At 36.8% G+C, this 24,745-nt stretch overlaps 1 protein-coding gene across 1 annotated transcript; it reads right to left on the bottom strand.

Annotated features, from left to right (window-relative positions):
• Nucleotides 1–1,097: 1,097 nt before the first annotated feature.
• Nucleotides 1,098–22,937, bottom strand: LOC132547540 (cytochrome P450 4F4-like). Its single transcript, XM_060211303.1, has 13 exons — nucleotides 22,818–22,937; nucleotides 18,666–18,903; nucleotides 15,581–15,782; nucleotides 12,204–12,331; nucleotides 11,258–11,382; nucleotides 11,103–11,165; nucleotides 10,250–10,373; nucleotides 9,573–9,705; nucleotides 9,312–9,435; nucleotides 8,845–9,040; nucleotides 7,978–8,060; nucleotides 7,590–7,655; nucleotides 1,098–3,898 (listed from the first exon to the last, which is right to left on the bottom strand). The coding sequence occupies exons 2-13, from the start codon at nucleotides 18,825–18,827 to the stop codon at nucleotides 3,799–3,801; spliced, it is 1,506 nt and encodes a 501-aa protein (XP_060067286.1). The 5' UTR covers nucleotides 18,828–18,903; nucleotides 22,818–22,937; the 3' UTR covers nucleotides 1,098–3,798.
• Between the last annotated feature and the right edge of the window lie 1,808 nt (nucleotides 22,938–24,745).

Genomic DNA, 24,745 nt, shown 5'->3' with positions numbered 1-24,745 from the left:
GATTAATGTAGTACAGACAGCAGAGGAAGCTATAAATTAGATGGCGTAACCTTAGGAAAAAAATGAAAGATAAATTTGTGAACGGAGTTTCATGCGTAAGTTGAAATGTATTTGTGAGTCAATTACATTATGCTGATATCATATGTACATGGAATGATTATCGTGAAAATAATGTAAATTTCGATGTTGAACATTTCTCAAGTATGCATTTGGTGATGATATTGAACAAAGGTAGTACTGTCAACCTTGTCGTGAATGGATAACCTTAGCCCTGGTCTATATGAAATAATGCCAACACAGACTACTCCATTCTCGAACATTCAGTCTTTTAAATACGTTGGCTACAACTTAGATATACAACTGAGAAATCATGTTAGGTTCATAAAACCAATGTTAAGTTCATTCGTCATTGCTATCTATCAATTCTCGTGTTGTTTCTGACTCACAAGTATGTATGATTCCTTAGTAATTGCCCGACTGCATACGCTTGATTACTTTTACATAAATAAGCACGTGAAAGAGATGCTCGTGCCCGCCCACTAGCTCTCCTGGTCGTGACTTAAAACGCCCCAAACTACTTCAGTCGCACTGTACACACCTAGTCCGGAAAGCACTTCAGTGTGTTAGGGTTAGGTCAAATGAAGTATTTAATTACATTGTATATTGAAGCATTTTTTTTAATCTTGCATCTTCTCTTTGCTTTTGTCGCAATGATTACATATTACGTCATCGGCAACTAAAAACTAAAGTGTGGTATTTAACATGGTAAATGGCGTTTTTGTAGTATGTGACTTGTGATAATTTTTCAAGAGTATGCATTATCGTTTCGGTTAATTCTCTGTTTATTTTGTTTTACTTTTAAACGTGTTAAACCCTGTTTATCAGTTATGGCGCGTGTTAACGATTAATGTAAATAATTAAAATTGAATTCAAAGACGTCCATATCCTCCCTGATTATTTTCATGTTAGTCAGTATAGCAGCTATGTAACATTGATGTAACTGACTTTATGGTGCTGGAGACAAACCGTCATTAATCGATGGTACACTATTAATAAGCAACTAAAGAATATAATTAATATCATTTATGGACACAAATTAACATTACATGGAACATAAGAACACAAACATCTATCATTATATGTATAAGGAACACGTAGCCATACCGTCCATGAAAATCGTACCAGATGTCTATGGTCGTTTGGACGAATAGTCTGAATTCCTTATATGGACATATTTACCTGTTTGTTAAAAAAATTTTGAAATTCAAATCCAATGAAAGGAAAATTGTCATGAATGGTTTTCATTCCGGCAACACTTTGTACACCACAATACCACATTTTAAGTCGCAGGGTAAACTTCGTGCTCTCGATATGAAATCTTTCTTTACCAATAAAGATGATCAGCGTTACAAATATATATATATATATATTTCGCGAAAACACGTTCAAACCATAGAAGAAATGAAGGACGAAATCATAAAAATGATAAAAAGTGTTCACGTTGTCGTTTACCTTGTTCTCATTTGGGAACGTGACATTACTTACTTAGATTGACCAAGATTTGCATGGCAGGTGTCGTCGATGAAGCAGAAGACATTTACCCTTCCCGAAATGATGGTCTTATTCACATAGCCCTTTCTGTAATTTTTCCTTTGCTCATATTTCGCCCTGGTTTTATCAAATTTGTGTTGGAATTATGATTCCGTCAACTTGATAGTATTTCCCCTGTTTTGAAAAAATGTCACACAACAGGAAAACACTTTCCAATACAAATTCAGAATTAGTAAAACAGAAATTAAAAAAAATAATAAAATTGCATCACACAGCCCGTTTACATTTCTATGACTCGTCAGTGATGCTAAAGTCCTAAATAATGAAGCTTTGGAAGCGACTAAGGAAAAATAATATTCATAACGAAAGGGTCATTTTTTTAAATAGGAGGTCCACCGTAATTCAATAGATTTTCATAATTTTCCTATCTGTGATAATTTCGAAAGAACGTTAAGTACATGTGCATATTCTGAGCATTGCCACTTTTCGAAAAAAAAACAATAAAATGTGACATAGAGGTTACGGCAGCGTTTATCTGACACTTGCCATCTCGAAGATCGCACAAGACACACAAGTGAAAACACCTTTCAATACAAATTTGGAACTACATACAGCCCATCTAATATTAGACTGCCTCATATAACTGTATCCTCCTTCTAAGCCTCGTCCGTGATACTAAGGGTCAAAATTTTGAAGCCAGGAGGTGGCTGAAGAAAATCAAAATTTATCAAAATAATTGTCAGAATCTATACGTGGATGTGTATTGCCTTATAAAGGAATTGTATTAAAACAAGTGTATCAAAACTGCAGCTAGTTTCTTAGCAGGTAATTCCCTTCATTGCTGATTGAATAATCTTGTAAGGTTAAAAGTAATCGTACCTACTCGTGCTTAGGCAAAACCATTCGTTTATACTTCAATCCATATATCGTTTAACAATTTCATAAGCATCTATATTATAATTTAAATATTTATGTTGAGGATGGTACTGATCTGAGAACATGTTGAATAAATTAGACAAAATGACCACACGAGGACATTTTTCAAATCTTCTTTACGAAATATTCGTTATTTCAACTCAAATCCAATCCGTCGAGATTGATCTCCCTTTAACAAATACCAGCAAAGTCTCATTGATATTGAATCACTTAAAATGTTTTTCCTTAAACTTATGGCCCTTGATATCATTGACGAGTCCCAGAGGGACGAAACAACTGTCGAATGCAGATGAATTCATTGTTTGGCTTTACTAAATCAACAGATATAAACCTTATCTATATAACACCAATTGCGAAACAAGTTTTAAGACCGCGAGTGGTCTTGCGATGGGAGAAAACCGAGTAACGTCGGGAAAAGCCTACGAGGTCGGGCAGATGACCTCATATCTTTTCACGTTCCTTCCGCGAAAAAAACTCAGGCCGAACACATAACTGAAAGGCAAGTATGTTATCCTAATTCTAAATTCGCATTAAATGTGTCTTTTGTACAAATAATGGAAATGATTTTCGTTCGTATGTTGCATGATATTTCTATGTAAATACAATGTATATTGGTAACCTCAGTTCTGAAAATAGATTATTACATAAAACCAAACTAAAGCCAGTCTTTGTGAATAATTTACACAGACCTTGAAATCTAATGTACGGATATTTCACAATACAAATAAACAGATGCAGTAGTCGCCGTTTAAGTGAATACAAGCTGAAACCCAGCTAACTGGTGAAAGTAAATATTTTCTAAATCTTCAATAAACAACGGGGATAGACGATTCGGTGTTGTAAATGCAGCAATATAGAAATATTTATTACAAAGCTAACTTGTAATAATTATAAAGTTCACTCACCAAATGTGCATACAGCTCAATTGGCAAATAACCTGTAAATTGTTGGCGATACCACTGTATTAATGAGTGACTGCTGACCGTATGCACGTATGTACGTAATGTTGTAATTATCTCTTACGTGACGTTATTGAATGATTCGCCTGACGTCTGCGAACATTAAAAAGACATGGAAATCCCTCTGTCTTCATCCTTTGGTAAGAATGTGTTTGGTCTTTTGAGTGCCTTAACCATCACATTGCATAAGTGTCATTTTGATTACAATTCCATTTTAACCCGACACGTAGAATAAATCAAAATTGAGGGCAAATTGACAAATGATGTCCAAAAATTCAATGGTTGACTAGTAGGATATTGCCGATGTTTGATCCCAGCTTTAGACAAGAGGAACCATATCACATCCTCACATCTACCGGTGTATTAGTTTAACTTTGATCCCATCTTTGGCTTTCATGACCACTTCTGCTATAGGTACAACATTATGGTTCTCGTCGAGTACAATACGGAATCTAAAAAAAAAAAACATAAAAAAACATAAAAATAAATAAAACCCCACATTAGAATACGACGTGACATAAACTTAGCCACCAATGAAAAAATAGATTAACTGGTATGATGTAGTGTAGCCATTTAACACAATACCTCTACATATCCTAAACTGATTTATTCTGTATTAAGGATGTCCGCTTCTGATGTTCTCCAGGACATAATTCAATATAAAAGGAATTCCAACATAATAGCGTCAACAATTTCAACGTTTTCTGGATGCTAACTTGGTGAGTAAAACTGAAAGTCTTGAATGCCTAACTTTTGTATGAGTTACCACCACAAACTGTAGATTGATTTCAAATTGGTGAATTCCGATTTGGTGTACCACTTTCCCTGATTTTAAGGACCCAAATGAATATCTCTGTTTATTTCTTGGTCTTGTTGATCCAGCTATTTTGGTGAAATGTTTAGAGCGCATAATAACGATTTGGCAAATTAGCGTAATGATGATAAATTCGTGTTTTCAAAATCATTACTAGTTAGATAAACTACAGAAACTTGGATTAGGGAAATCATATTTAGCACAATACTTTCGACTCAGACATTTACATCATAACAGAACGAGCAAAATGTATATATCACGTGTAGATGATTGATTGACTGCAGGACCCATAATATATATCTCTTGTAAGGTAATTACCAAGAAGCCTGAATTGGGATGGAATAGATATCGAGCGTGTTAAGATACCGGAAAAATAATCAGCAGATTTGGGTTGAGTTTTGTTTATTTATCTAACGTTTGGAGCACAGTAATGTTTATACCGCCTTTACAAACCATGTTTCGGTAGCATTTTTTCTATCAAAAAAGATATTACTGAAACGATTCTATTTATATATATGCAAAGCTTCGTTTCTTGCATTGGTATGTTTCTTTCGTGTCTGTACATTGGTATGTTCCTTGAGCGTGTGTACATTGGTATGATCCTTTAGTGTGTGTACATTGGTATGTTCCTTTAGCATGTATACATTGGTATGTTCCTTTAGTGTGTGTACATTGGTATGTTCCTTTAGTGTGTGTACATTGGTATGTTCCTTTAGTGTGTGCACATTGGTATGTTCCTTTAGCGTGTGTACATTGGTATGTTCCTTTAGTGTGTGTACATTGTATGTTCCTTTAGTGTGTGTACGTAGTATGTTCCTTTAGTATGTGTACATTGGTATGTTCCTTTAGCATGTATACATTGGTATGTTCCTTTAGTGTGTGTACATTGGTATGTTCCTTTAGCATGTATACATTGGTATGTTCCTTTAGTGTGTGTACATTGCATGTCCCTTTAGTATGTGAACATTGGTATGTTCCATTAGCGTGTGACCATTGGTATGATCCTTTAGCGTGTGTACATTGGTATGTTCCTTTAGCGTGTGTACATTGGTATGTTCCTTTAGTGTGTGTACATTGTATGTTCCTTTAGTGTGTGTACATTGTATGTTCCTTTAGTGTGTGTACATTGCATGTTCCTTTAGTATGTGAACATTGGTATGTTCCTTTAGTGTGTGTACATTGGTATGTTCCATTAGTGTGTGTACATTGTATGTTCCTTTAGCGTGTGTATATTGGTATGTTCCTTTAGCGTGTGTACATTGGTATGTTCCTTTAGCGTGTGTGCATTGTATATTCCTTTAGTATGTGAACATTGGTATGTTCCTTTAGTATGTGAACATTGGTATGTTCCATTAACGTGTGTATATTGGTATGTTCCTTTAGCGTGTGTACATTGGTATGTTCCTTTAGTGTGTGTGCATTGTATATTCCTTTAGTATGTGAACATTGGTATGTTCCGTTAGCGTGTGTACATTGTATGTTCCTTTAGTATGTGAACATTGGTATGTTCCTTTAGCGTGTGTACATTGCATGTTCCTTTAGTATGTGAACATTGGTATGTTCCTTTAGTGTGTGTACATTGTATGTTCCTTTAGTGTGTGTACGTTGTATGTTCCTTTAGTATGTGTACATTGGTATGTTCCTTTAGCATGTATACATTGGTATGTTCCTTTAGTGTGTGTACATTGCATGTCCCTTTAGTATGTGAACATTGGTATGTTCCATTAGCGTGTGACCATTGGTATGATCCTTTAGCGTGTGTACATTGGTATGTTCCATTAGCGTGTGCACATTTGTATGTTCCATTAGCGTGTGTACATTGGTATGTTCCTTTAGCGTGTGTACCTTGGTATGTTCCTTTAGTGTGTGTGCATTGCATATTCCTATAGTATGTGAACATTGGTATGTTCCGTTTGCGTGTGTACATTGTATGTTCCTTTAGCGTGTGTACATTGGTATGTTCCTTTAGCGTGTGTACATTGGTATGTTCCATTAACGTGTGTACATTGGTATGTTCCTTTAGCGTGTGTACATTGGTATGTTCCTTTAGTGTGTGTGCATTGTATATTCCTTTAGTATGTGAACATTGGTATGTTCCTTTAGCGTGTGTACATTGGTATGTTCCGTTAACGTGTGTACATTGGTATGTTCCTTTAGCGTGTGTACATTGGTATGTTCCTTTAGTGTGTGTACATTGTATGTTCCTTTAGTGTGTGTACATTGTATGTTCCTTTAGTGTTTGTACATTGCATGTTCCTTTAGTATGCGAACATTGGTATGTTCCTTTAGTGTGTGTACATTGGTATGTTCCATTAGTGTGTGTACATTGTATGTTCCTTTAGCGTGTGTATATTGGTATGTTCCTTTAGTGTGTGTACATTGGTATATTCCTTTAGTATGTGAACATTGGTATGTTCCTTTAGTATGTGAACATTGGTATGTTCCATTAACGTGTGTATATTGGTATGTTCCTTTAGCGTGTGTACATTGGTATGTTCCTTTAGCATGTATACATTGGTATGTTCATTTAGTATGTGTACATGGGTATGTTCCTTTAGTATGTGAACATTGGAATGTTCCTTTAGCGTGTGTACATTTGCCAATTGATGCCTAATTTCAAAAACAATCTTGCAGCCACATCTGATGAATTATCTATAGGCGATGGATCAGTGACGGCAACGTGGTACGAGGATCGTAAGTCGAGAAGTTAACAATATGAGGAACATACCCCATGAATCCTTACTCTAAGACAATAGTCATACAAAAGTAACTGATAATGATAAAATAGAAATTATCTGACAAAACATGATTGTTGTGATAACTGTATTCAATTGACACAGGTTACTAGTGTGGTTGTGAATGTTTTGAAAGTTCACCAATCTTATACACAGGAATATACTTTTACCACGTGATATGTGAAGTTAAGGACAATAGAAAAATGAATAAAAGTGTTTATTTATAGAGTTAGTTTCAAGAATGAATATTAATATAAAAATTAATTTAGATACACCTTAAAGACAAAACGTTCAATACAAAAATTGAGTAGCCTGTTAACTTTATATGTAGGGATACAAGTCTAAAACATTGCCGTCGTTTCACCAGTCCATAACTGCTTTAAAATTTTAAAATTTATTACAATTTGCTGAAATTTAAAATTTGATTATACGCTTATCATTACATTTAAACTTTATTCGTAAATATTTTAATAGTCAATCAGCGATAAGTACTGTCATTTGTTCACGAATCGTCCTTGGAATATATATATATATATATATATATATATATATATATTAACCAACGATACAACATGTACCAAACTATCAAATTACCTGTTCACGACCTTGGACAGGATTACTTTCATTTCATTCAGGGCAAAGTTTTGTCCAATGCAATTTCTACAAGAAAAAAAATACAACAAATAAGTTCCGCAGTCATAGGAGGGACATCAAATTCCGAGCTGGATTTAATCATTCATAAGTTGATTGATTCCTAAATAAATCATTTTACATATGATACAATAGAAAGAGATAATAGTGTGTTTACCTTGTCCGGCAGAAAATGACGTGCTTATCTTTGGTCAGTCAGAAAATGATGTGCTTATCTTTGGTCAGTCAGAAAATGATGTGCTTGCCTAGGACTGTCAGCGAGTAATTTCCTTGCCTTGGTCCAACAAAAATGATGTGCTTGCCTAGGTCTGGCAGAAATCAATGTGCTTACCTTGGTCCGGCAGAAAATGGAACATATGAAAATGGATCCTTATCGCCGGATGCATGATCTTCAAACCGATCGAGTCTGAATTCCTGAATGTACAGAAATACTGGATTTTCAGTGAAACCGTGTTCAGTACAATATTTGATGATATTTTGATTAAGAATGTAAAAGATATACCAAAATAAAATAAATGCAAATTCAATTGCGATGAAGTTACGACAAAATATGAGAAAGGAAAAACCCAAAGCTTTACATTTAGATCCCCTAACAATTTACAAGGAGAATCGGAGTATGTTTTGGAGAATCAGAGTATGTTTTCCGCAATTTGTTTTATACACAACATCCACCATAAAAATAATATACATAGGCATAGATATGTTAAAACACAAAATTGTTAATAGTAAAATATATATGATAGAAATCCAGAGACGAATTTGAAGTATAGTGATTGCCAAGGATCTGATTACGGTTTTACTCAGCTATTAGTTTGAAGCGCTGTTCTCGGAACTTTGGTATTTTCAAGTAAGGACCATAAAGAACAAAAGAGTACATTTTGAAACAACGCAACTACGACCTGTGCATTGAAAATGATTGTGAACAGCATTCACTTGCTGACTGTCTGACTACATGATTTAGAATCAAATCAAAATAGTTAAACTAAACTTTAAGTTTTATAAACGAATTAGCTAAATGTTATCGATACGGTGCGCACTGGTCACTGTCAAGATCATTCGATGTTAGGGAAGAGAAATGCTACAACCGATATTACTGAAAACATAAATCAAGGTCAATGCGGTAACAAGAGAATTTTCATAAATCGTCGTTGATCTAGACCGTACATTCGCCTACAGAGCATTCAGATCTGTAACTTACCTCATGGTCTGGCCAGTTGTCAGGGTGATGGTTGATACACTCTATCTGAATCATAACGTCCACTGACGCGGGCAGAGTTACGCCATCGACTTCCAAAGGCTCTTTGAGGGTGCGCGAGATTACAGGTACAGGTGAATACATTCGCATCGTCTCTTTTAAGAACAGATGGAGTATTTTCATTCGTGGCAGGTCATCCCTGGTAAAAGTAGAGCAGTAGGATCAGTCATATATGGCAGTTGTGCCGACAGTTACAAATAAGCTGCCTATAAAACACTTTGATGTTAATTGATATGTGGAAATGAAAAATGAATAATGTGTAAATGAAAATGACGATACAGACGGAAACACGGTTTCCAAGTAACGGCGATATTCTACGAACAATAACCTATTGATATAGCTGACACATACATTATCATTGCTATTCCTAATCTTGAAATATTAATTATTGAAATAATAGGAAAAGTTACCATTTTACCACATCACCGTCACCCATTATCTCTCTTACTTCCTCAAATACTTTCTGCTGATAATCAGGATACTTTCCGAGACAATATAACGTCCAACTCAGCGCTGAAGCCGTCGTGTCGTGACCTATATTTGAGAAGAAATCAGCTGATCGTCTATAGGTGCTTAAGTTCGGATCAGACAAATAATATGCCATATATACAGAAACAAATAGCAACAAATTGCATCGCCAAGATAATAAAAGCCATTAAAACCAGTTCTACCTGCGAACATAAAGGTGTCGACCTCGTCCCGTATCTCTTGGTCACTCAGTCCGTTTCCATTAGAGTCTCTGGCGGTGATTAACATGTCTAGGAAGTCCAAACGTCGCTTCTGTGCTGAGGAGGGGTTATTTGTCTGTGGTACCAGGAGACGTGACGAAAGTTATTAATTAAATTTAAACCATGAATTCTGCCTTTGAATCAAACATCTTGCAGATATTCAAGACATAGTATATGTCACTAGTCAATCACATACAAGCCTATAACACCTTTATATATTTAGAAGTTTGATACATTGGGACCAAACCATGAATAACACTGGATCATAAAACTGTTTCGTCATTCGATAAAAAGGCCTCAATTAAGAGAAAAAAACTGAAGAAAATCTAGTAATGAAGGAAATGTGGCCTGCAGTTTAACGGCAAACGTTGAGGGCTAAACGTCCACCGAACGTGTATACCAATTTACAATAGACACAAGTGTAAAGCAATATTTGGTACAAATTTAGAATTAGATGCATTAGAGCAGAACAATGAATTAAACTGCACCATACAGTTATTTCGTTCTGCCGGCACTCGTCATTGATGATATGGGCCTAAAATTTAAAGCCTATGAGGCGACTGAGGAACATTCAAAGTGATCGAAAGAATTGTCATTGGGTCATGAACAAATTTACGTACCAAGATTTCTTTTCTGTTTTGAATGATTTTATTGGCGAAGTCATGTACATAATCACATAGATGGAAGAAACGTTTGCCTCGACTGGTCAGTCTGTACACAGCATCGATATGGGTGATAGGATTTCTGTTAAAGCAGAAGTTACGGTATATCAATGAAATAAAAATATTGAGAGAAGCTACCAAATTACTCAACATAATCGGCTTAACTGCTAACACAAAATTAATGAAACAGTATCAGTACAACTGATGTTTGCTTCCATAAACAACTTTACTGGACACAAAATTTTAACAAAGGACAATAACTCCGTAATTAAGGGTTGTGGACACTGCACATCGTCCTAGTGTTATTAGTGTATGATGCAAGCGAAGTTACTCTCCGAACAGGAAATATTAACAATGGGCAATACTCTGTAATTGAGGGGTCGCGGGCCCTGAATTTGGTAGAAGGGACATCACCTTAGTATGACCAATGTATATAACAAGTTAAATTGTCCTTGCGCTTACCTGTGGGCGAAGTTATCCTGCGTACATAGCAGCGACTACATACTCTCCCATACATATTCACGTAGAATAAGAATATTCTTTACTCTTACCTCTCATAAATTTTCGTATTGCAATAGAATATTCTTTACTTGTACCTATACTAGCTAGATCTATAGTATCAACATATATGATAAATATTTATTGGACAAACTATTTTCATTCACGAACGGTGATCTCCGCTTGAACGTCAGTTCCTGATAACAATGCTACGTGTTGATATCGCAGAATCATTTTTTTGTTATTTCACTCCTACTAGCAATATATTTATAAATTCAATCACAAGAAAATACATATATTTATTTACACTTACATGAACCTATCAGCTGCTAAGTGGGTGAGCTCATCCACGGCCTGAACATACGGGTGTTTTGCTCTAAAAACAGAAAAAAAGAACCAGAAATGTGTATAGATGCATTCATCAACGACCGCACAAATCTCTGGTTTGAAAATAGTTACAAATCTTACCCTTGTTCTTGCACGTCAGACTCGTACGACAGGGTACATCTCAGAAGAATATCAAGAGTGGCTAGTGTCGTGGGCTCCGTTATCTCTATAAATTCTTCCTCCTTTGAAGACGACTCCAGTATGCTCTGAGTGTAGAAAATTCGGGATATCAGTGGTATTTAATACAATTTTAACATAAAATAATTTTAAGATCGGTACATATATTTAACGGTAAATCGAAATGTAGAAGTAGAAATACGTGTCCATTTCATTCACAATACTGGGTCCAAAAGATAATACTATAGGAATAGATAAGGAAATTCTATAATCCAGATTTTAGTCTGTATTTACGAATTAGCGAGAAAACATATCTTTATACATAACAGAACTAGTCTGTCTTTTACCACAACAGTGGTGTTTCATCATTTGTACTTTTACGCTTTAATTCTGTTGGTGTTTTAATTCTATTGAAGTAGGCAATCTTCAATTTTATGAAAATATTCAGGTATTCATGAATGGAAATTGTTTGATAATATTATAAACATATAATAAAAACAACGAGAAAATACCAATTTGTCAACATTATCATAATCCAAACTTAAATTCAATAAAACTTTGGGGAGAATTTGAACAAAAGAAATATTAACACGGAGATTCCTGAAAAAATATAAGGAGAAGAAGACCAGAAGGGTAAGCGTCTTCTGCTTCATCGACGCACCCGCCATGTAAATCTTGGTCAATGCAAGTAAGTAATGTCAGGTTCTCAAATGAGAACAAGGTATACAACAATGAAACCAACAGACCAGCTAACGGGCATCAGACACGTTCAGCTTCATATCACACAAAGAAATATTTCTCAATAGAATCACTATGACGACCTAAAACTTCCTCATGATTTTCATCAACCTGTAACATATTCGCTTATAACGAATATTACGCCATTAAAATGTATGTAAGAATGATTTACCATATATTTGTCGCAGGCATCGTTGTACACGTCGAGATATGGACGTAGAATGTCAAAGTGGAACGCTGGAGTAAGCATCCTTCGATTTCTATGCCATTTGGTTCCTGAACTGAACAACAGTCCGTCACCTGTGATAAAACCTCTATTTCATCACAGATTTATCTTACTATAGTTTTCAGTCGCCCACCAGGTTTGCACCTTACATTTGACGATATATGTTACATGGTTTTTGTCCGTTATAGTGTAGCATTTAGGGATACAGCATATGTAGTTTACAAATGTCATTTCATCTTTGTTTTCTTTCAGTTGTATAATACCTAAAATATATTTTCGTGGTACTTAAAACTAGTTGACTGGCAACTGATTTTGTGATAAAATACATCTGTAACACTAACAAAATCTACATGTACTAAAATCAATGTCAATCATGGTTTTTCATTTTGTGGACATTCAGTGTATGAATTTGCGGATATCAATACTCACGAATACCGTGAAAATACTTCCCCATCGAAAGGTAATGATCTTACAGTATCAAATTAGAATTTTGATTCTGTGAACATCCTGGTATTTCTTCGATAATTAAGTACCAGATTGGTATCTGTCTAATAATGATGGGATGGGGCATTGCTCGTGTATTGTAGATATATTCCAGTGTTGGAATGAAAGAGTGTGGAGAAATTAGGTTAGACATTGTTCTTAGGCTTCACATATATTGGACATTGCAACATAGCTAAAGAAAAAAGACAATTTTGACTCGTATTCTGTCCTCGCGCTCTCAATCGATCTACGGCATTAGTGTGTTGCAATGCAAGAGCGTAAAGAAATTAAGGTAGACGTTGTCATTATGCTTTATATAAATAATATATACTCAACAAAAATAAGAAACGCACAATCAAATTATGCAATAAATAGCCTATGATATTTTGGGAAATTTGTACAAAGTTTTATATCAATTTGAAGGAACAAATCTACTCTTTACAATACTGTAGACGAAAAGTCTGTGTGACGTCACTCCGTAGTTACTAAAAGTGGGACACTTCTTATCTTATTCATTGAATTCATGACAACATTAATTCACCTTAAGGCAATTTTGTTCAATTCTTGTGTTAATGATGCGATCAACTGGGGCGCGGTGGTGATTTGTTAGGGGGGGGGGGGGAGTTTAAGAGGTAACAATTAATGCAACTGATAATATATTGTGTTAATATGCATCATAAAACTTTGAGTCAGACAAGTTGGATGTAATATATGTTCATCCCACATGAAGTTAAAAAACTATTTGAAATCACCTGTCTCTTGAAACTGAAAGAACAAGTGATTTAAGAAATAAAATGAATCACCTTTATCATTTTTGACATAAAACAGCATACTTCCGACGTGGGCAACTAATGCATATTGCTATGGTTCCGAGAAAGGTTTTGATACGCTTCACTTAGCTAGGCAAAGGGTATTCTAGAAACATACTATTAATCGTATATAGTTCCTCTAAATGTTTTCGTCTGAAAAAGGAAATAGTGGACTGAGAGCTTTTAAGTATTAACCTATACAGAACGTTTATCAGTGAGATAACAGATAGATATTACAGGTAGTGACAACGTGATATGATACAAACGTTTCCGTTTCCAACGATAAGTCGAAAGAAAATGAAAACCTTGTTTCAACTGGACAGGAATGTGATGTTTTTAATAGCTTTTCTGAAAACAACAATTCATCATACTCGTATAAAAAATCTAAAAATGTCCATATCATTACTATCATTATATTTTTAGATGAAATCATGAGGTTACGACGTCACAATAGCACAATGGCAATTTAGTGAGACATTGCTCACATAGACGTTACTGCATGATTGTTCATTTCTGTATTGAGCCTTGACGTGGCATTTGCTGCCGATTTAAGTGTCAAAATTGCATGCTTATGACGAAATCAGCCATTTAAATAAAAACAATAAAGAAAATATCAACATGTTAACAAAAGCATTTTCCAAATTTCAATTTGATAAAACTATTGTTCAAATGTGAAAAACGTCTGAAGATTTACTCAAATACAAGTAAAAAAAAAGTAAGACCATGTGTTTCGGTTTAGTACGCGTCTTCTGCTTCATTGACGGCATCTGTCAAGAAAATCCTGGTCAAAGTTTAACGAGTCACTTTCCACTGTTTCGGATTTTTGTCTTCATGTTGGTAATTTCGATAAAATAGAAGTTCTTTTAACACAACTGGTAGACGATTAAAGAGTGAGATTTAGATAAGTACACGGTCACCTTCATCAGACAAATGACCAGTGTGAATAACATACATCAATGGCCGGTCAGAAGCCATTGGACAACATGCATTGCATAAAAAAGTCTTCTCCACTATATTACAACCTCTCCTTCCTATTACTAGCAAATATACACATTTGTCAGATGGTGAATGGATAGGGTGTATTGGAATAATACATAAATATTTGAGGCAGAAAAAAAAAATAAATAAATACAACCAGTTTTAGTGGTAATGATATCACTTATGTAACAAAATTCGGTCCGAAAGTCACCTTGAATGGAATGCAGCACAGACAAATTCCCCATACATATTCACCCTTCTGTGCTAAATACAGAAAACAAGTAGACGGAAAATTTTACTTAAAAAGACATTAGGTATTGGTAACGAATCTCTGAATCAAATAAAAAATGAATTTATTTATAACTAAACCTAGTTCATGGCAGCCATTAAGAAATACAATCACTCTGGTCTTGTCTCCATTAATTCTAAAAATAGAAGTACATTGATATTGATCATCTAGATTTAAAAAAATTCTTTTTATTGCGCTAATGGACGACAATGTGGGAAACAGACAAGATTATTCTATTCATTCTATTCAGACATAAATTTTAATTGTGACTACGAACACTTTTATAACCAAGCTGTTTAAGTGTAACTCAGAATGTTAAATCTCACAATCAATCCGTCTTGAAAAAGTGAAGGGATTCAGTTTTATCAGGGTGTAAAAACCATGCCTCATTTTAAGCCAAAACATTTTTAAAATCTTAGATCATTATCAGAGAATAAGCGGTTTCTTGTTTATTGAGAACAAGTCCTTGAATATTAAATCAATCGCTATATGTAAATACCATAGGTTAAGGATGAAGGGCTGATGCTATCCAGAAAGTGAAAATTTACAATAACATTGGAATCCTCACGTCTGTCACATAGCTTAGTAAAAATCCGCCACTGTTGGTTTCGTTGTCGGAAAAGATCGAAGTACGTATTTGTTGAACAGAAAGTTGAGAACATATTTCTAAGCAAGTATTAAAGTACAGCAGTTCTGTTTTTGACTTTAGCGTTACATAGTGATCGAAAGAAACCTGATGCAGTTAGATATAACGTCCTCCTTACCTAGCCAGGACACAAAAGATCCATATGGTGAGCCGATTCCAGTAGGTTTGGGAACAGAAGATTTCAGCACATCTTTGGCAGTGTCTGGGTGGACCATGGAGAAGTTAGGGAAGAGGAACGTGACCCACGTGATGATGAGCTTTGGTTTATCTTTAGTGATTACATCCTTAGCTATATCCATCCAGTCAGAAGTGTGCTTCATCTACAATAGAAGTATTTATTCTACATGCATTAACTACAACGAAATAGACAGAACTACACATTCAACATGGGGAAGGATTTCAATGGTAATGTAATATAGAGTTTATACCCAAGATTTGCAGAAGAACTGCTTAAAACAACATAACATATTTCATCCTTCTGTTGCCCTCAAGAGGTCACCCTAATCTAGTTCAAGCCAAATTTCGTCGTCCAGTTGTTTGACCGACCAACAACGTAATGCGTTTAACTGCTTTGGTACTTGGACTGTTATAAAAATGCAAGCACTTCTGCATATATACCTGTACACTTGTATCTGACTAGAGTTCACTTTTTTATATTTCCGTTAGTATATCCTACTGTATGCCACCTGTCCATCTAATTCCTTGACCCTCCTTTGTGTCCTATGTCCGTCTAATTCTTTGACCCTACTGTGTCATCTGTCCACCTAATTCCTCGGCCCTAACGTGCCTTTTGCCCATCTGATTCTTTGACCCTACTGTGTCCTTTCATTACTTAATTCCTTAATTCTACTGTGTCCTCTTTCCATTCTATCCATCTAATCCTTTTACTGCGTCATCTGTCCATTTAATTTCCTGATCCTACTGTGTGTTTTATGTCCGTCTAATTCAATGACACTACTGTTTCCTTTCATCACCTAATTTCCTACTGACCCTTGACCCATCACTCGTTATCAAATATTAGACAAAAGTCGTTTCATTACCAAAGAATTTATCTTTAACAGTTTAATTCTTGACTGCGTCTGTTTTTTTGTATTTTTTTTCTTATTATTTCGCGTAATATTTTTCTCCATTTTGTCCCTTTTAATCGAGCTAGAATGACTGATAACGTATGGGATTGAAATTAATTCATTATAAGAATATACTTATTAGGTCGGTTTGGCCTCTGCCTGGGACTTAAGCCCCAATTATTTATTGCATTAAGCTTCACAACTCATCTGAGTCTTCATACCTAAAGAAGGATTACGTTACACAAGTCCATACAAAAGGTATCAAAACCTAAAAAAAAAGTTTAAAAGTCAAACATCTCATGTTGCATTGGTCGACACAGCAAGCGTTACATTATACAGTCATCTCGGAACAAGTAGGTCAAGTCACATTCCGTAATGAGAACGAGGCCAAAAACAACATAACTATCCTGCATACTATACAACACCAAACAAGTCCAACTTCGCATGGCATACGCGATTAGAAAATCTCCCAATATGATCAGTATACTGACCATAACCAAGACTTATTTATAATCTTCATCAGCCTGTCTCTTTCAAAACACGGTGCTGTAATTTATACGTTGGTTGTCGGCATCTTGCACAAAAACAGTAGTGATGAGAACAAGACCTTTAATATTGAATCAACTACGACATATAAATATTATAAATTAGCAAGATTGTTACTATCTAGAAATGGAAAATTTGCAGCTGGTAAATCGAAATCGTCATTGGTGGAAAGTTGTCCATGTTGTTTAGATCAGGTAAGCGGCTAATAAAGAAGAATTTTTCGTGTTCTTGATTTCCAATTTTGGTGGGTTTATACGATGGATGTGCTCAACACATTTAATATTTGTAACCTGTTTTGCAAAAACAGACAAGACCGAGTATAGCTTGCTTCCATAGACATGCCCTGGTAATCTAGAAGATATTCTGATAATGTGGTCTTTATTTAGGAAAATATGACAGACTGAACATATTAAACAAACTACTGGATCTACCTCAAGGTCATGAAAGGTCAGATTATGTACGTGCCTGTTTCACAACAACCAACAGCGAGATGATGGTGATGACAGAGACAATCCGTGTATCATCATCTCTCGGAACCCCTCTGAACAGAACCCTATCCTACAGTGTGATCTAACGACTTTAGGTTACGTTACTCTTTTCCTTAAATACACTTCAAGTTTCCAGCGCAACAAGCTGTTTCGAATTCATCAATGTCGATGTGATGGGAGAAGGAAGTAGAAAAACGAGCAATTGCACAGTAATTTACGAAAATGAAACCCCGCTCCCCACTTAAGTCAGGAATGTAATTTCAGAGCAGCGGAAGAAACACTCGACAAACAGGAAAAACCCGTATATCGTTAACAAATTCATAAACAAGCCGAGGTCTAAGTGATGTCGAAATCCCTGATTATACGGAATAAAATCAGTTTTCTATTTTCATTTTGGCACTTAACATTTATGATTATACGAAATCAAAGCTGATCTCTCAGTTCACCTCGTACTCTGTATCTCGTAACGAGGTGAGATACGAAATAAATTGAGATGTCTTATTTTAAGTGCTTTATAACTTTCATATAAGCCTTTGACTGCATTGTATCAAGTAGTATGTTTTGGGATGTGTTGTATCAAGTCGCTTTTAAAACAAGTTTCGTATTAGGCTTTGAGACTTTATAGGCACATGTTAAGCAATAACTTTAATGCAAACCATTGACATGTAGATTCTATGCCCAAGTTGCATATGATATTTTTACAATAGGTTTTTAAACTTACCAAGGCGCGCATTAAGGGATTTTGAAGTAGTAACAACGTAATGTTTAAACAATACCATTGGGACGTCCACGGCGAATAAAACACTCGAAACTTCAAAATAAGACGCATTTACATGTGCATGCGATATAACTTGGACAGTATCGTTGGGACGTACCAAGACTGTAGGCGTTTAAAGGTACTCGTAACCATGCAACAGCGCAAGCCCTAAAATTGCAGGCCTAATAAGGATAATGAGTGCCGATGATACTCTCAATAAGCAGACAATGAAGCAACTCGAGTTAGAAATGGACGACGGTACATGAGAGTAGATATGTATATGACACGACTTAATTTGATCAAATTAAAAGATTATATCGCAATGTAGATCTAAAAAGTACTCACCAAGTGCAGGTTACCCCAGAAAGGATGTAGTGGACCTAAATCCTGAAAATGTCTAGCAGCTGCACACCAGTGTCGGTATCGAACAATAAACTGGATTAACTTCCACGCGATCAATGCCAGAACAGTCGTTAGAATCATCCGGACCAGCCATCCAGTCTCCATATTGTAGTAACTCTTTTGTAATTGAAATTACTTTTACGCAATCGCCATTAAGTTGAACAAGTATCCTCAACATCGACTGAAATAATACAAGACTGGCTCATACGATTATAACTCACAAATGTACGTCTCCACAATAAATTCGTGTTTAACTGATGGCAGTAGGGTGCTATTTAGTCTATAGTGTATGTGAATACCAAAATATGAACGACTGTTTCTGTGGTATCATATTCGCACACGTAGAAATTTAACAAGATGCACAAACACAAATGTCCTTTTTCATCAACAGATCGAATCAATTTTCAATTTGTAATAAATACAACAACAAAGTGAAGCTGTCTGAATTATATTCTTTATTCTACGGCAATAATCCGTATTGAAATCCATCATATCGTTACAGCGATATAAATATGTATAATATAATATAATGTAGGCCTATATATAGGATACGAATGTTTACTTAACACAGTTTCTAGTGTAAACGATAAGTGCAGTATGACGCCTGGCCCACATTTTCACATCAAACTGTAATTGTTCTTGTCCTTAGAAAAATTATAAAATAATTCGTTAAAAGCATGGGTCTATGTTTAGATAAAATACTTACTCAGTAGGATTTCGCGGTTGAAGCTTATTTGAATATTGATTTTTCCTCAGACTAAAACAACATTGTATGTGTTTTAACAATGATGCTAACCATGTATCCTACATCCCATTTACACGAAACATGTACTTAAAACCCTTCATTATAAATGGCACGTTCGTGATGCATCCTGTACATCATACAGAGTACTGGACACTTCCCCCTGTATTCCAACCCTTTCTCCTGTATCATCTACCCATTCTCCTGTATCCCACCCTTTCTCCTGTATCCTCTACCCTTTCTCCTGTATCCTCTACCCATTCTCCTGTATCCTCTACCCATTCTCCTGTATCCCACCCTTTCTCCTGTATCCCAACCTTTCTCCTGTATCCTCATCCTTTCTCCTGTATCCCACCCTTTCTCCTGTATCCTCATCCTTTCTCCTGTATCCCAACCTTTCTCATGTATCCCAGCCTCTCTCCTGTATCCCACCATTTCGCCTGTAAACTTTACCATTTTCCCTGTATCCTCATCCTTTCTCCTGTATCCCAACCCTTTCTCCTGTATCCTCATCCTTTCTCCCACCCTTTCTCCTGTATCCTCATCCTTTCTCCTGTATCCCAAACTTTCTCCTGTATCCCACCCTTTCTCCTGTATCCTCATCCTTTCTCCTGTATCCCAACCTTTCTCCTGTATCCCACCCTCTCTCCTGTATCCCACCCTTTCACCTGTAAACTTTACCCCTTTTCCTGAATCCTAATCCTTTCTCCTGCATCACCTACTCTTTCTCCTGTATCTACACGATCTCCATGCATCACATTTTCTCCTGTACTCTCTATCCTTTGCTGTATCACCAGACTATTCAAATATCGTTTACACTTTATCCTGTTTCCACTTCTCTGTTTCCTGTATCCCTGCACTTTTCATGTATCACTTATTCTTTCTCCCGTACCCTCTACCATTCTCCTGTATTTCCTACACTTTCCCTCTACCTCTACCATTTCTCCTGTGTTCCCTACCCTTTACCTCTACCTCTACCATTTCAGCTGTATCCCCTACCCTTTCCTTCTGCCTCTACCATTTCAGCTGTATCCCCTACACTTTCCCTCTACCATTTCTCATGTATCCCCTACCCTTTCCCTCTACCTCTACCATTTCTCATGTTTCCCCTACCCTTTCCCTCTACCTCTACCATTTCTCATGTATCCCCTACCCTTTCCCTCCACCTCTACCATTTCTCATGTATCCCCTACCCTTTCCCTCTACCTCTACCATTTCTCATGTATCCCCTACCCGTTACCTCTACAATTTCTCCTGTATCCCCTACCCTTTCCCTCTACCTCTGCCATTTTCCCTGTATTCTCTACCCTTTCCCTCTACCTCTACCATTTCTCCTTTATTCCCTACCTTTCCCTCTACCTCTATCATTTCTCCTGTATTCCCTACCCGTTACCTCTACCTCTACCTCTACCATTTCAGCTGTATCCCCTACCATTTCCCTCTACCTCTGCCATTTCCCCTATATTCCCTACCCTTTCCCTCTTCCTCTACTATTTCCCCTATATTCCCTAACCGTTCCCTCTACCTTTACCATTTCTCCTGTATTCTCTACCCTTTCCCTCTACCTCAACAATTTCCCTTGTATTCCCTACCCTTTCCCTCTACCTCTACCATTTCTCCTGTATTCCCTACTCTTTCCCTCTTCCTCTACCATTTCTCCTATATTCCCTACCCTTTCCCTCTACCGCTACCATTTCTCCTGTATCCCCTACCCTTTCCCTCTAGCTCTACAATTTCCCCTGTATTCCCTACCCTTTCCCTCTACCTCTACCATTTCTCCTGTATTCCCTACTCTTTCCCTCTTCCTCTACCATTTCTCCTATATTCCCTACCCTTTCCCTCTACCTCTACCATTTCTCCTGTGTTCCCTACCCTTTACCTCTACCTCTACCATTTCAGCTGTATCCCCTACCCTTTCCTTCTATCTCTACCATTTCAGCTGTATCCCCTACACTTTCCCTCTACCATTTCCCATGTATCCCCTACCCTTTCCCTCTACCTCTACCATTTCTCATGTTTCCCCTACCCTTTCCCTCTACCTCTACCATTTCTCATGTATCCCCTACCATTTCCCTCCACCTCTACCATTTCTCATGTATCCCCTACCCTTTCCCTCTACCTCTACCATTTCTCATGTATCCCCTACCCGTTACCTCTACAATTTCTCCTGTATCCCCTACCCTTTCCCTCTACCTCTGCCATTTCCCCTGTATTCTCTACCCTTTCCCTCTACCTCTACCATTTCTCCTTTATTCCCTACCTTTCCCTCTACCTCTATCATTTCTCCTGTATTCCCTACCCGTTACCTCTACCTCTACCTCTACCATTTCAGCTGTATCCCCTACCATTTTCCTCAACCTCTGCCATTTCCCCTATATTCCCTACCCTTTCCCTCTTCCTCTACTATTTCCCTTATATTCCCTAACCGTTCCCTCTACCTTTACCATTTCTCCTGTATTCTCTACCCTTTCCCTCTACCTCAACAATTTCCCTTGTATTCCCTACCCTTTCCCTCTACCTCTACCATTTCTCCTGTATTCCCTACTCTTTCCCTCTTCCTCTACCATTTCTCCTATATTCCCTACCCTTTCCCTCTACCGCTACCATTTCTCCTGTATCCCCTACCCTTTCCCTCTAGCTCTACAATTTCCCCTGTATTCCCTACCCTTTCCCTCTACCTCTACCATTTCTCATGTATTCCCTACTCTTTCCCTCTTCCTCTACCATTTCTCCTATATTCCCTACCCTTTCCCTCTACCGCTACCATTTCTCCTGTATCCCCTACCCTTTCCCTCTAGCTCTACTATTTCTCCTGTATTCCCTACCTTTCCCTCTACCTCTATCATTTCTCCTGTATCCCCTACCCTTTCCCTCTAGCTCTACCATTTCTCCTGTATTCCCTACCCTTTCCCTCTACCTCTACCATTTCTCCTGTATCCCCTACCCTTTCCCTCTACCTCTACCATTTCTCCTGTATCCCCTACCCTTTCCCTCTACCCTTACCATTTCTCTTGTATTCTCTATCCTTTCCCTCTACCTCTACCCTTTCCCTCTACCCCTACCCTTTCCCTCTATCCCTACCATTTCCCTCTACCCCTACCCTTTCCCTGTATCCCTACCCTTTCCCTCTACCCCTACCTTTCCCCTACCCTTTCCCTCTACCACTACCCTTCTTCTGTACTTTTACTCTTTCTCTGTATTTGTACAGTGTAGAGATTCAGGCCCACAGAACACGGTATATAATGTATTAGAACCAGACATACACACAGTTACAGTATTGCTGTGAAAGTGTACATCGATAACCAACATTTAAGTACGAGATGTACTATATAAACTTGTCAATGATTACTTACCTGTACGCACTATTCCATTGCTAGCTGCCGCATGCGATTGAGAGTTGTTAGTGTCTAAAAATACGATCGGGTTCAATGTCTCTACCGCTGGATATACCGGTCCCACTTAAATATCAACGGAATACATATTGGTGACCTCTCTCACCGAACTCTGCTTATTGTACCTCAGCCTGTAAACAGGGTCAAACTACAAAAACATTCCTAGGCACGGAAACCTGCTACACACATTCAACTGTGTGCATGTGTGGGACGTTTGAGCTCTCTCGTCTTAGAAACTTTGAGAAAGATGAAATCTTATCCTTTCACCTGTGCGGTCTTTTGTTATTATTATGTAAGAGAGGGCGATTCTGAGAAAATATACATGACCAGATATATATATCTTATTCCTATATTCGTTCACGATACATGGGCCTAGAGGTAATAATGTATATGAGTTCAAGACGCCTCGGCGACAACGTTACGGTCACCTACATTTCAATTACCTTAACAAAGATAATATTCTACACCAGATACAAAATGGATTCAGATAAGATTTCGGTGAACTTTTGCCATCGTCATAAAATCCATATCTAAATGTGATCGTGTATATTCCAGAATTTTAAATCAATGTCTATAAATACAGACTCGTCCATATCAGTGGCTTACCTTGATTTTTACCTATAACGCAACTAATCGGGACACCATGCCACTACCATGTATGACAAGTTCGTTGATTTAATAGTAACAAGCCTGCTTCCCCAACCTCTTATGTTGAAGTTACTCAAAATTTTGAGGGATGGGTCCATATATCACAACTTCCGTGATTGGTTGAAATAGATGTTGAGACATTTCAGAAGGTAGACTATGCAAATTATTTAGGCTGGGACATATTCTTACTGGGAAATATTCTATTTACAGGTGCAATAAATTAGATGTGTTCCGTGCTCCTTTTTTTGTCTGGTTCCTATCAATCCAAATCGAAATAGAGAACGATAAGCCTTCCGGAACACCTGATCTTACTCACCTTGTTTTTCCCCATCTTCATTTCATCTCATCGCTTTTGAGTCGAAAAGTTCAATAAAATTATAGTGAATCTCTTAGAAGAAGAAACTTTGGATGGCAATACACCTATGCCTTTCTTACATGAACAAGAGTTCCGCGGGACGGAGCAACCTACATCTGTCATTTACCAAAGAAATAGTCATGATTCATTGTTTAAAAAACAATATGATTATGAAAATGTTAATCACATTTAATAGAAAACGGAGAAAAATGAAAGGGAGATGAGTGTACAAAAGTAAATTGAAAAAAAAAAAAAAAACGAGCTCTTTCAAAAATTTGTTGAATCTAATTGCTTTTCATAAAAACACTAATTTCATTACTACCAAATTTGAAAGACATCGTTTGAAAACTTTCCGGACAAGATTAACATAACAAAAACAATGGACAGTTGCTCTGCTATATTCTCTGTACAATGGAATCAAACTACTGTTCTAGAAAACATAACTTCCTACCATGGTTATCGTATTTACATTGTACCAAGGCTGAGATAAAATAGATTGAAAACTGAGAGAGTGGTTCCCTGGCCAAGATTTAGAATATGAAAGCAACAAGGGGAAGTAACTCTCAAAACACAGTTTACTCAAACTGCCATTCAGAAAGACACAACTTCATAGCATAGAGATTGAGTCTACTGAGTTGAAAAAAGAATGGCTGGTCAAAGTGGGAGGAGGTCTCCACACAATATACATGTTATACTACATTAAATATGGGACAGTAACACTTCTAATTATGGTCAAATCAAACTGGAAAACACAACTTAAAGTCAAGGTAATTAAATCTTATCAAGTTTGATAAGCTTGGAAATTGCGAGGGGAGGTGTCCGGTCAAATAAAAGTTAAATCAGCACATGTTATTTAGGTGTGTGTGGCCCTATACCCAATGTTTAT

Source organism: Ylistrum balloti, unplaced genomic scaffold, assembly GCF_031769215.1.
Source record: "Ylistrum balloti isolate Yb309-2 unplaced genomic scaffold, AGI_CSIRO_Ybal_v1 Utg369960, whole genome shotgun sequence".
Lineage (NCBI taxonomy): Eukaryota > Metazoa > Mollusca > Bivalvia > Pectinida > Pectinidae > Ylistrum > Ylistrum balloti.
The sequence above is the reverse complement of the archived record's forward strand: the minus strand, read 5'-3'. Positions and strand labels throughout refer to the sequence as shown.

Excerpts from the sequence above, each read along its gene's own strand:
- LOC132547540 (XM_060211303.1), bottom strand. The coding sequence starts at position 18,827 with ATGGAGACTGGATGGCTGGTCCGGATGATTCTAACGACTGTTCTGGCA. Across the intron at positions 15,783-18,665 it reads TCTGGGGTAACCTGCACTTG|ATGAAGCACACTTCTGACTG; the intron begins GTGAGTACTTTT and ends CTTCTATTGTAG. Across the intron at positions 9,041-9,311 it reads GACGGTGATGTGGTAAAATG|GGATGACCTGCCACGAATGA; the intron begins GTAACTTTTCCT and ends TACTTTTACCAG.